This window comes from Bos indicus, chromosome 6 (genome assembly GCF_029378745.1).
Source record: "Bos indicus isolate NIAB-ARS_2022 breed Sahiwal x Tharparkar chromosome 6, NIAB-ARS_B.indTharparkar_mat_pri_1.0, whole genome shotgun sequence".
NCBI classification, from domain to species: Eukaryota; Metazoa; Chordata; class Mammalia; order Artiodactyla; family Bovidae; genus Bos; species Bos indicus.
This window is the reverse complement of record NC_091765.1, coordinates 104,088,619-104,101,920: the sequence shown is the minus strand read 5'-3', so window position 1 is coordinate 104,101,920 and position 13,302 is coordinate 104,088,619. Positions and strand designations below refer to the sequence as shown.

At 41.9% G+C, this 13,302-nt stretch overlaps 1 protein-coding gene across 4 annotated transcripts in view; it reads left to right on the top strand.

Moving 5' to 3' along the window:
- Nucleotides 1-13,302, top strand: part of EVC (EvC ciliary complex subunit 1) — a 104,946-nt gene that overhangs the window by 69,632 nt on the left and 22,012 nt on the right. For all 4 annotated transcript variants that reach the window (XM_019963082.2, XM_019963083.2, XM_019963081.2 and 1 more), the window contains exon 13: nucleotides 9,686-9,795. In XM_019963082.2, the coding sequence (XP_019818641.2) occupies nucleotides 9,686-9,795 (110 nt within the window). The remainder of the gene's footprint in view (nucleotides 1-9,685; nucleotides 9,796-13,302) is intronic.

The window sequence follows — 13,302 nt, the reverse complement described above, 5'->3', positions numbered from 1 at the left end:
ACTATATCTGTTTAATCACTTTATAACATTGATATTGAAAAAAATCCAGAATTTCAGTTCTGATAAATTATTAGGCAAAGGCTCATGATTCATCCAAAAACCTCCAGTTATGAGTCTTTTATTTTAAGTAGATATCAGACAGTACCTAGATTCTGGGTTTTATTTTTTATTCATGTACTTTGTGAGCATATGCACATATATGAAATTTCCTGTGCTTGTGCGGAAGTATTTTGAGAGGAGTTTTGCATGCAAGAAGCAAACAGGAGGGTTAATGACCTTATCAACTGATTAAATAAGTATGACCCAAGACTGCTTTCTCAAAGTGTGTATGTCAAAATTAATTTACTGATTGATTGTCTAATTGCCTTAAATTACCATAAGATATTTAGGGATCCATATTCTCTCCTGCTTTCCATATTTCCTTGTTGATGATGAAAATAAGAGATGAACTTTCTGTGGTCGAGATGAATATTTAGTCATGAGAAGAAAAGGACCGACAAAACTCTTCATGGAAAATCAAACACACACCCAGACTGTAAAATTCATTTTCCACTTATTTTCCTAGGTAAAAGATCTTGGTGATTTCATACCCCATTGCTCAGGGAAATTGTTAAATATTGTGGATTTTGTTAGTTACACAATTGGAATAGGATGTAGAATCAGTTCAGTTCAGTTCAGTTGCTCAGTCGTGTCCGACTCTTTGTGACCCCATGAATCGCAGCACGCCAGGCCTCCCTGTCCATCACCAACTCCTGGAGTTCACCCAAACTCATGTGCATCGAGTCAGTATTGCCATCCAGCCATCTCATCCTCTGTCGTCCCCTTCTCCTCCTGCCCCCAGTCAGGGTCTTTTCCCAGCATCAGGGTCTTTTCCAATGAGTCAGCTCTTCACATGATGTGGCCAAAGTTTTGGAGTTTCAGCCTCAGCATCAGTCCTTACAATGAACACCCAGGACTGGTCTCCTTTAAGATGAATTGGTTGGATCTCCTTGCAGTCTAAGGGACTCTCAAGAGTCTTCTCCAACGCCACAGTTCGAAAGCATCAATTCTTCGGCACTCAGATTTCTTCACAGTCCAACTCTCACATCCATACATGACCACTGGAAAAACCATAGCCTTGACTAGATGGACCTTTGTTGGCAAAGTAATGTCTCTGCTTTTGAATATGCTATCTAGGTTGGTCATAACTTTCCTTCCAAGGAGTAAATGTCTTTTTATTTCATGGCTGCAGTCACCATCTACAGTGATTTTGGAGCCCAAAAAAATAAAGTCAGCCACTGTTTCCACTGTTCCCCATCTATTTCCCATGAAGTGATGGGACCAGGTGCCATGATCTTCGTTTTCTGAATGTTGAGCTTTAAGCCAACTTTTTCACTCTCCTCTTTCACATTCATCAAGAGGCTTTTTAGTTCCTCTTCGCTTTCTGCCATAAGGGTAGTATCATCTGTATATCTGAGGTTATTGATATTTCTCCCTGCAATCTTGATTCCAGCTTGTGCTTCTTCCAGCCCAGCGTTTCTCATGATGTACTCTGCATAGAAGTTAAATAAACAGGGTGACAATATACAGCCTTGATGTACTCCTTTTCCTGTTTGGAACCAGTCTGTTTTTCCATGTCCAGTTCTAACTGTTGCTTCCTGACTTGCATATAGGTTTCTCAAGAGGCAGGTCAGATGATCTGGTATGCCAGTCTCTTTCAGAATTTTCCACAGTTTATTGTGATCCACACAGTCAAAGGCTTTGGCATAGTCAATAAAGCAGAAATAGATGTTTTTCTGAAAGTCTCTTGCTTTTTCCATGACCCAGCAGATGTTGGCAATTTGATCTCTGGTTCCTCTGCCTTTTCTAAAACCAGCTTGAACATCTGGAAGTTCACGGTTCACGTATTGCTGAAGCCTGGCTTGGAGAATTTTGAGCATTACTTTACTAGCGTGTGAGATGAGTGCAATTGCGCAGTAGTTTGAGCATTCTTTGGCATTGTCTTTCTTTGGGATTGGAATGAAAACTGATCTTTTCCAGTCCTGTGGCCACTGCTGAGTTCTCCAAATTTGCTGGCATATTGAGTGCAGCACTTTCATAGCATCATCTTTCAGGATTTGAAATAGCTCAACTGGAATTCCATCACCTCCACTAGCTTTGTTTGTAGTGATGCTTTCTAAGGCCCACTTGACTTCACATTCCAGGATGTCTGGCTCCAGGTGAGTCATCACACCATCATGATTATCTTGGTCATGAAGATCTTTTTTGTACAGTTCTTCTGTGTATTCTTGCCACCTCTTCTTAATATCTTCTGTTTCTGTTAGGTCCATACCATTTCTGTCCTTTATCAAGCCCATCTTTGCATGAAATGTTCCCTTGGTATCTCTAATTTTCTTGAAGAGATCTCTAGTCTTTCCCATTCTGTTGTTTTCCTCTATTTCTTTGCATTAATTGCTGAGGAAGGCTTTATTATCTCTCCTTGCTATTCTTTGGACCTCTGCATTCAAATGGATATCTTTCCTTTTCTCCTTTGCTTTTCACTTCTCTTCTTCTCACAGCTATTTGTAAGGCCTCCCCAGACAGCCATTTTGCTTTTTTGCATTTCTTTTCCATGGGGATGGTCTTGATCCCTGTCTCCTGTACAATGTCACAAACCTCATTCCATAGTTCATCAGGTACTCTGTCTATCAGATCTAGTCCCCTAAATCTATTTCTCACTTCCACTGTATAATCATAAGGGATTTGATTTAGGTCATACCTGAATGGTCTAGTGGTTTTCCCTACTTTCTTCAATTTAAGTTTGAATTTGGCAATAAGGAGTTCATGATCTGAGCCACAGTCAGCTTCCAGTCTTGTTTTTGTTGACTGTATAGAGCTTCTCCATCTTTGGCTGCAAAGAATATAATCAATCTGATTTCGGTGTTGACCATCTGGTGATGTCCATGTGTAGAGTCTTCTCTTGTGTTGTTGGAAGAGGGTGTTTGCTATAACCAGTGCGTTCTCTTAGCAAAACTCTATTAGCCTTTGCCCTGCTTCATTCTGTATTCCAAGGCCAAATTTGCCTGTTACTCCAGGTGTTTCTTGACTTCCTACTTTTGCATTCCAGTCCCCTATAATGAAAAGGACATCTTTCTTGGGTGTTAGTTCTAAAAGGTCTTGTAGGTCTTCACAGAACCATTCAATTTCAGCTTCTTCAGCATTACTGGTTGGGGCATAGGCTTGGATTACTATGATATTGAATGGTTTGCCTTGGAAACAAACAGAGATCATTCTGTTGTTTTTGAGATTGCATCCAAGTACTGCATTTCAGACTCTTTTGTTGACCATGATGGCTACTCCATTTCTTCTGAGGGATTCCTGCCCACAGTAGTGGATATAATGGTCATCTGAGTTAAATTCACCCATTCCAGTCCATTTTAGTTCGCTGATCCCTAGAATGTCGACGTTCACTCTTGCCATCTCCTGTTTGACCACTTCCAATTTCCCTTGATTCATGGACCTAACATTCCAGGTTCCTATGCAATATTGCTCTTTACAGTATCAGACCTTGCTTCTATCACCAGTCGCATCCACAACTGGGTATTGTTCTTGCTTTGGCTCCATCCCTTCATTCTTTCTGGAGTTATTTCTCCACTGATCTCCAGTAGCATATTTGGCACCTACCGACCTGGGGAGTTCCTGTTTTAGTATCCTATCATTTTGCCTTTTCATACTGTTCATGGGGTTCTCAAGGCAAGAATACTGAAGTGGTTTGCCATTCCCTTCTCCAGTGGACCACATTCTGTCAGACCTCTCCACCATGACCTATCCATGTTGGGTGGCCCCACACGGCATGGCTTAGCTTCACTGAGTTAGACAAGGCTGTGGTCCATGTGACCAGATTGGCTAATTTTCTGTGATTATGGTTTCACTGTGTCTTCCCTCTGATGCCCTCTGATGCCCTCTCCGTGTTACTTGGGTTTCTCTTACATTGGACGGCTGCTCTAGCCAAGCACAGCCACTGCTCCTGAGGTCCCCCCTCCTGACCTTGAATGTGGATTAGCTCCTCTCAGCCCTCCTGTGCCTGCACAGCCACTGCTCCTTGAACGTGGGGTTGCTCCTCTCGGCCGCCGCCCCTAACCTAGTGGTCCTCAAAGTGTGATCCATTCTAATGCAGGTGTGTAGGCTTCTCCTCAGTCTGCTGGGACATCCCCTCAAAGATTTCCTCATCCTAATTCCCAAAAGCTATGAATGTTACTTTATATGGCAAAGGGACTTTGCAGATGGGAAGTAAGTTAAGAACCTTGAAACGGGGAGATTATCCTGATTGTGCAGGTGGACCTAAGGTAATTGTTGCTGTGGGGTGCATCATTTGCAAATACCTCCCATTCAGTGGGCAGCCTTTCCATTTTGTTGATAGTTTCCTTCAGTGTGCAAAATCTTTTTAGTTTCATTTAGTCCCATTTGCTCATTTTTGCTTTCATTTCCTTTGCCTGAGGAGACGTGAGTGGGTGGTCATGCTCAGTCATGTCTGACCCTTTGCGACCCCATGGACCATAGTCTCCCAGGCTCCTCTGTCTGTGGAATTTTCCAAGCAAGTATACTAGACTGGGTTGCCATTTCCTCCTCCAGGAGATCGTCCCAACCCAGGGATTGAACCCAAGTCTCCTGGTTGAGAGGTAGATTCTTTAACACTGAGCCTCCTGGGAAGCCCCCTGAGGAGACATATCCAAAAAATATTACTAAGACTACTGGTGAGTGAGGCTGGTCTAGCAGCTAGTACGGGGCCACCGGTTGGTGGGCAGGGTCAGGTCCTGGGCCAGCTAGAGGCTCTACGGGTCCTAAGGCAGTTGGCTTGCTGGTGGGAGGGCTTGTGTCCTTGCCTGGCCAGCTGCTTCACCTGAGGTGCCCCAGCACTGGTGCTGACAGGCTGGTGGGCGAGGCTGGACCCCTGTGCTAATAAGCCAGAGCGGGGATTCAGAAAGAGTACTTCCAAGCACGTGTCCTCATGGTAGAAAGTGTTAGTTGCTTGGTCGTGTCTGACTCTCTGCAACCCCATGGACTGTAGCCTACTGGGCTCCTCCATCCGTGGGATTCTCCAGGCAAGAATCCTGGAGTGAGTTGCCATTTCCTTCTCCACGAACCTGGGTCTCCTGCATTGCAGACAAATTCTTCACAGCTTTCGAGGTAGAAAGAGCTCCCCCAAATGGCTGCACCCGTGTTTCTGTCCCCAGATGGAGCTCTGGTTGCCTCCTGCCTCTCTGGCAGGCTCTTTAATATCAACAGGTGGATCTGACCCAGGGTTCTTTCAAATGACTACTTCTGCCCTGGATCCTGGACCTTGTGAGATTTTGTGTGCAGCCTTTGAGGATGGATCTGTTTCCCATGATCATTTGGCTCTCCCGAATATAAGCCCTGCAGATCTTCAAAGCCAAACGTTCTTAGGGTTCATCTTCGTAGTTCAGGACCCCTGGGCTGGGGAGCTTTGGACCCCTCACTGTGTGGGGAGAACCAATGCAATAGTAATTATCCTCCCGTTTGAGGGTCCCCCACCTGTAATTATGGGACGTGAGTATACGCTGACCTGATCCTTTTGACCCTTCTCATTGTGGTTTCTTCTTTTTTTTAATCTGGCAATTTTTCAATTGGAATATAACTGCATTACAATGCTGTCTTAGTTTCTGCTGTACGATAATGTGAATCAGCCATATAGGTATTCATATATCTCCTCCCTTTGAGCCTTCCACCCCCCTCCCCATTCCACCCCTCTAGGTCATCACAGCTGAGCTCCGTGTGCTGTACAGGAACTTCCCATTCATCTTTATACAATTGGTTGTAGACTTTTTTCTGCTGCTCTTCAGGTCATTCTCATCAATAGGTGCTCTGTGAATAGTTGTAACTTCGATGTGCCAGTGGGAGGAGGTAAGCTCAGTGTCTTCCTATTCTGCCATCTTGACCCCTCCCTGCTCCAGAAGGAACATATATCCCATTCATTTTTAAGATGCAGATTTACTCACATTTTAACATCTCTAAAACCGAGATCTTCTTAATTTACTTGGCAGTGATTTTTCTCTCTGCATGGGACCTAAAATAACTGCATTTCATAACCACTGGCACATTAGACTTGATAAAAGATACTATGTCACATCAATTCATTTCTCCGCTCATTTCATGCAGCGTAAAAACCAGAGTCCTTATTTTGCCCTGCACAGCCCCATGTGTCAGGAGCTGACCTCCTCCCTCTCTCTCCTCCCTGTCTCCCCTCTCACTCCACCCTAGCCTCCCTGGTATCCTTGCATGCCTCTAGCTCCCCAGCGTTCCTGACTCATTTGTCCTGCTTAAGGACTTTCTCCCAAGCCGCCTTCACCCCAAGACCCTCTCTGACTGTGCTTTTAAACCTGCAGTGCCTCCCTCCCCGTAGCACACCAGTGACTTCACCTCCTGGCTCACTTATAAACCCACCTCCTTTATAGGAGGGCTTCCCTGGTGGCTCAGATGGTAAAGAGTCTGGCTGCAGTATGGGAGACTTGGGTTCGAGCCCTGGGTTGAGAAGATCCCTTGGAGAAGGAAATGGCAACTCACTCCAGTATTCTTGCCTGGAAAATCCCGTGGATAGAGGAGCCTGATGGGCTACAGTCCATGGAGTTGCAAAGAGTCAGACACGACTGAGCAGCTTCACTTTCTTTCTTTTCCTTTATAGGAAAATGTTCCAAAACCCCCAACACGTACCAGGCATGTGCTGACTGTTGGTTCCTTTTCCCTTTCTCTCCTTAGTAGATGAAACTTTGAAACAACAGTAACCATATTGGAAACCACAAATTACCCAGTAGCACTTAACAGGTTCAACACTCTAGCCCAGGGAAGCAGCTCTTTGCTTCTAAATGCAAACATTTATGAACTTGCCTTCAACAATATTAAAGAAATGGTGTGACCACTTTGGGCACCGTCTGCTTGGATGATCTGTGTACTCTTGGCCATCTTTGGATCCTGTTACTAGCTTTATCTGTCTTCTCTAAATGCACATCAAAGACCCCCATGTACTTTAGTGACAATGTTAATATATTTTTTAGGGAATCTAGACTGTGTTGAATTTTCTAGAGTGTTCTGGTTTCCGAAGCACTTTGACAGGTTATTGTAGAGTTCTCACAAAACACATCAGAGACTGGCTTTAACAAACAATTCTGGGTAACGCAGTGTGATTTTATGTGATTAAGTATAAGTGTTTTAAATTACGAGGCCCAGAGAACTGAAGCCTAAGCTGCTTACTCACATTCAAAGCCTCTGTGAAAGTGTTAGTCGCTCAGTCATGGTTGACTCTTTGCGACCCCATGGACTGTATCCTGCCAGGCTTCTCTGCCCATGGGATTCTCCAGGCAAGAACACTGGAGTGGGTTGCCATTTCCTTCTCCAGTGGATCTTCCTGACCCACGGATCGAACCCAGGTCTCCTGCACTGCAGGCTGAGTCACCAGAGAAGCCTCTGTGCTTTGTCTCTGTTCTGCATGCAGCATGGCCATCTCCAGAAAAACACTCCAGATGTAGGGGAAGTGAAAGAGTCTCACCTTAAAGACAGAGCCCTTGGTGTAACACAGGCTAGCTGCATGTTTCTAAGTGCTTGTGTCTCCTGGTGATGTGAGTGAGCTAGGGAGATGCATGGTGGACCTAGGAAATATTTGAGCCTTGGAGACAGACAGACTTAGATCTGAGTTTCTGCTATTCTTTAGAGCATCACTTGTGTGGCCTTGGACCTCACAAGGTTTTCACAGACAAAGCCACACTGAAGATGAGCTAACATCCAGAATTACGAAACACACAGGGGACAATCTGCCATAAGTGAGAGCCAGCACATACAGCAAGCACCAAGTTTAGACCACAAGCGCCAGGAAATCCAGATGAAGAGACTATTAGAGAGCACTTATAAAGGAAGTATGTTTGAAACAATAAGAAAAAAAAAAACAAGAGGAATTACTAGCATAAAAACAAGACATGATATAAAAAGATGACATTTAAAAACTACCTACTTTTGTGAATGAAAATTGTAATCATGAAGACAAATTTAATGGATGAGTTAAATATCAAATTCAGTATTGTTGAAGACACAATGTGTGAACTAGGAGATAAAGGTGAGAAAGTAGTTCAGAATATGACATGGAGGGCTAAAGAGATGGAAAATATGAGAGGTTAGGAGGCATGGGCAGAGAAGGCAATGGCACGCCACTCCAGTACTCTTGGCCTGGAAAATCCCATGGACGGAGGAGCCTGGTAGGCTGCAGTCCATGGGGTCGCTAAGAGTCAGACACAACTGAGCGACTTCACTTTCACTTTTCACTTTCATTCATTGGAGAAGGAAATGGCAACCCACTCCAGTGTTCTTGCCTGGAGAATCCCAGGGACGGGGGAGCCTGGTGGGCTGCTGTCTATGGGGTCACACAGAGTCAGACACGACTGAAGTGACTTAGCAGCAGCAGGAGGCATGGGAATAGAATGTGAAAGTCCTAGGGGGGACTTCCTTAGTGTTCCAGGAATTCTAGGAGAGAATGAAAGAGAAATAATATTGAAGCTGATAATGGATAAGAAATTTTCAGAAGTGCTGACAGTCATGAATCCTATGGTAAAAGAAATGTTGATTAACTTTGGATTTGTGAAATCAGGAATATATGTTAAAATTTCTAAATGTAGATAGAATAGAAATAGAATAAGTAACTTTCAAAGCAGTAGAGGAGAACAGTAGTGAGATCATAAAGATCCCCTTTAGAATAAAAACTACAGGGTGCCTAAAAATAAATCTGACCAGTGTTTATAAGAGCTTAATGGAGAAGACTTCCCTGTAGCTCAAACAGTAAAGAATCTGCCTGCGAAGCAGGAGACCAGGGTTCGATACCTGGGTTGGGAAGTTCCTCTGGAGAAGGGAATGGCAATCCACTCCAGTATTCTTGCCTGGATAATTCCATGGACAGAGAAGCCTGGCGGACTACAGTTCATGGGGTCGCAAAGAGTCAGACATAACTGAGTGACTGACACAGTCCAGTGGAGAAGTTTATAAAATGTTTTTGAAGGGAATTAAAGAATTGAGAAAAAGGCTTTGTTCTTGGATAGGAAAATTCAATTTCTACAAATAAGTCTATGAATTCAATCTAATTACAAAATGAATCCCCAAAAAGCTATTTCCCAAACTTGATATACAGACCCTAAAATTCATATGTGAAGAAAAGGAACCAAGAATAGCAAGACAGTTTTGTACAAAACAATATGGGGAGACGTGCTCTAGCAGCTATGAACTCTTGTTATAAATTGCAGAACTTCAAGTGTGATGTCTTGGTATAGACAGACCCGCAGAATTAAATAAAGAGCCTGGAACGAGATTCATGTGCATATGGAAACTCTGTCAGACAAAATGTCATGACAGGCCAGTCATAAGAAGATAAATTATATAAGAAATGGTGCTGGGACAATTCCTGGAGTAGGAAATGACAACTCACTCCAGTATTCTTGCCTGGAAAACTTCATGGACAGAGGAACCTGGTGGGCTACAGCCCTTGGTGGGCTACAGCCCTTGGGGTTACACAGAGTCAGACATGCCTGAAGTGACTTAGCACATAGGAGAAAAATAATTAAATCAAAAGAGAAAGGGATTTTTAAAAATAAGAAACAAAAAGTATGCTCCGACAAAGCAATGATGGATGAAATGAACTTGAGCTCGACCCCTGTCCCTCTGCTGTGGGCTTTAGGTGTGGATGGAGGAGGACGCACTGTCCACTCTGCTGCAGGCACACCTGAGGGATGACCATGAGAACATCATCCACCGAGTCCTGGGCCAGCTCGGCAGCCTCAGTGAAGAGTGAGTACAACTTCGTGTAGGCTGGGGGCCTCCTGTCCGGTGTGATACTCCACGCTAGCCTCCGTGTCCTCATCTGTAAGTTAATTCCCACCCCCTGGGCTCCCTTACAGTGTGGTTTGGAGAACAACCAAATTGTGAACATAAATATGAAACACCGTGATAGCAGAGTGCCATGTATGAAAGGTTGAAGTCAGACCTGGTGTGGGCACAGGAACTGTTCTTACCCTCAATTTTCTCATCCATAAAATGGGGCTAACAATACCTACTTCATAGAGTTGTCTTTCATAGAAACTTTTAAAACACCTTTTGTGAGGTATAGTTTGCATACATTATTTTTAAGAGTACAATTCAATGATTTTTAGTTAATTTTAAAAGTTCTGCACCCATCACCACGATCCAATTGTAAAACACTTCCACCACTCCAAAAAAGACCACTTGTGCCCATTTTCAGTCATTCCCCATTTATTAACAAATTTTATATTTTAAAATATTCTTTATATACTTATTAATGTGGTATCACTTTTTCAGCTTCCTGAAAAATATTTCTTTTTCTTTATTTTACATAAGAAAAATTATTTAGATATAGCTAATTTTCTAGTTGCCCAGTCTTTTCCAGGAAATTATTTTGTGTATATATCAAGAAGCATGTGGATAGCTGTATTGTTAGATAATACAAAGGAGGTATCAGGAGATGGAAACAAGTAGGGAGAATTTGGTGAGCAAGTTAAGGACAGTAGTGAGCAATTGGAAGATTTATCTAGTCTCAAAAACTATATCTTTTAATAGTACCAATATTTAGTCCATTTATATTTAATGTAAAACTTTATGGTAATATATTTGAATTTTTAATCTATCTCCTTTCTGTTTGTTTTATCTTTTTCCAATCTGCTCTATGTTCCTTTTCCTCTCCTCTCTTACCTTCTTTTGGTTTAGGTGTTTTATTATTTTCTGTTTTCTCTCTCTAATTTAGTTATTAGTTATGTATTATATATATACTATATAGATAATATATAGTATATATATATATAATATATAGTATATACATACTATACATAGTAATATATAGTATATATGTTATATACTAATAATTTAGCTTATTAGTTATATATTCTTTTACTGTGATTTTAATGATTCAGAGATTTTGAATTGCATCCTTTGTGTGCCAAAATATAGCATACATTAATATGTTCCTTCTTTCAAGACAGTAGAATGCTTTATTTCCATTCATTTCTCTCTCACAGAGGAAAAATGCTTTTCTTATTGGGCATTTTACATGAAGAATCTGCCTGCAATGCAGGAGACCTGGGTTTGACCCGTGCGTTAGGAAGATCCCCTGGAGAAGGGAAAGGCTACCCACTCCAGTATTCCAGCCTAGAGAATTCCATGAACTGCAGTCCATGGGGCTGCAAAAAGTTGAACATGAGTGAGAGACTTTCACTTTCACTTTCTTTATACATTTGCAGCTCCACAAGATACTGTTTTTGGTTTGTGCAGTCAATATTCATTTAGATTTACACTTTATGATGCTCTTGATTCTTTCCTGCATCTTTAAGTGTCCACCTAGGAGTATTTCTCTTTGCATGAAGATTCTGTTTATTTTAGATTTGCTACTGACAAATTTTCTTAGATTTTGTTTGTCTGAAAATGTCTGTCTTCACTTTTGAGGGATGTTTTCATTGGGTGTAAAATCCCGGTTTAGCTGTCTTTTAAATTCTTTTAAAGAAATCTTTTGTTTCTGATTTCAGTTGTTTCTGATTGCTTTTAAGATTTTCTTTTGTTCTTTGGTTTTCATCAGTTTATTATAATATGCCTAAACATGGATGTGGGTTTTTGTGCATTTCCTGTTTGTTTTTACTAAATCTGTAGTGATTCTTGAATCTGTAATTTGCTATCATTAATCAGTTTTTTAAAATTCTGAATCTTTATCTCTTTAAATATTCCTTCTGCTTATTCTCTTCCTACTCTTCCTGGGAATGCAATTTAATGTCTATTAGATTTTTTTACCTTAGGTTATTTGTCTCTTACATGCTATTCTATATTTTTGTTCCTTGTAGTTCAGTCTAGATAACTTGTTTTGACTCTCTTCCCCTTCACACTCTCCTCAGGTGTGTCTTATCTGCTGTTCAATCCATCTGCTGAATTCTTAATGCTGGTTACTGTGTTTTTAGTTCTAGAATTTCCACTTTATTTTTGTCATAGTTTCCAGTTATCTGCTCAGATTCATCTTATCATTTAATTTCCTGAACATATTCATTATAGCTGACTATTTTAATATCCAGTATCTTGTGGGTATGTTTCTGTTGTCTGTTTTTTTTTTTTTTTTTTCCTTTATTTTTGGTCAGTTCTTATCTGTTTGCAAGTCTGGTTATTTTTATTGAATGCTAGACAGTGTTATTAAAAAATCATAGTAATAACTTAGGACTTTGAATGATGGGATCTTCCTCCAGACAGGATTTATCTTACTTCCAGCAGGGATTTCAGACAGTGGCAGATCAACCACTCCATGGGTGAATTTAGCTGATTCAAAATTAGGTCTTTACGAGGGGTGATTCCTTATTCTTAGGAGTGTTTGCTGGTTCTCTCCTCCTTGGTAAACTGACTGACAGTTTTCTGTTCAACTTTTCAGGCTGTAAGAAAACACCTCAAGTTAGAAAACCAAATGTTGAGCCTCTCTAAACCAGTTTCCTACTTAACTCATTGAGATAGGAACTCAAAAATAGTTCATGACTTCAGTTCTGAATGTGCTAATTTTGAGAGTCCTGTAAGAAATTTGAGTGGATACGTACTGAAGGCAACTGTATATATGCATCTGAAACTTGAGGCAGAATGTGATAAAGTTAAAAAGGTTAATCAAAGGACAGATGACTGACTATAACTCAAGTGTGCACCCACATCTAAAAGGATGGGCAGCAGAAGATGGGATAATTTTAACCTGTTGCTTCTGGAAAGGTTCCCTGTGGGGCATGACTATTTGGGGTGTTTCTTAGTGGGTCAATGTATTAGTCAGGATTCTCCAAGCAGAACCAATAGAAGACATAGTATAGGTGATATAGGTAAAGATACAGGTGGGCTTCCCAGGTGGGCTTCCCAGGTGGGCTTCCCAGGTGGGCTTCCCAGGTGGCGCTAGTGGTAAAGAGCTTCCCTGCCAATACAGGAGACATAGGAGGCACGAGTTCAATCCCTAGGTCGGGAAGATCCCCTGGAGGAGGGTGTGGCAACCCACTCTAGTATTCTTGCCTGCAGAATCCAATGGACACAGGAGCCTGGAGGGCCACAGTCCATAGAGTTGCAAAGGGTCAGACACAACGGAAGCAACTTAGCATGCATGCATAGGTACAGATATAGAGAAGTTGAGAAGTCACAGGATCCACAGTAGGCAAGCCGGAGACTCAGGAGAACCAATATGTAATTTCAGTCCCAAGTTCAAAGGCCTGAGAACTCAGGGGCTAATGGTGTGATGTCCAGTTTGACGGTCAGCAGTACCAAGACCCAGGAAAAGCCAATGTT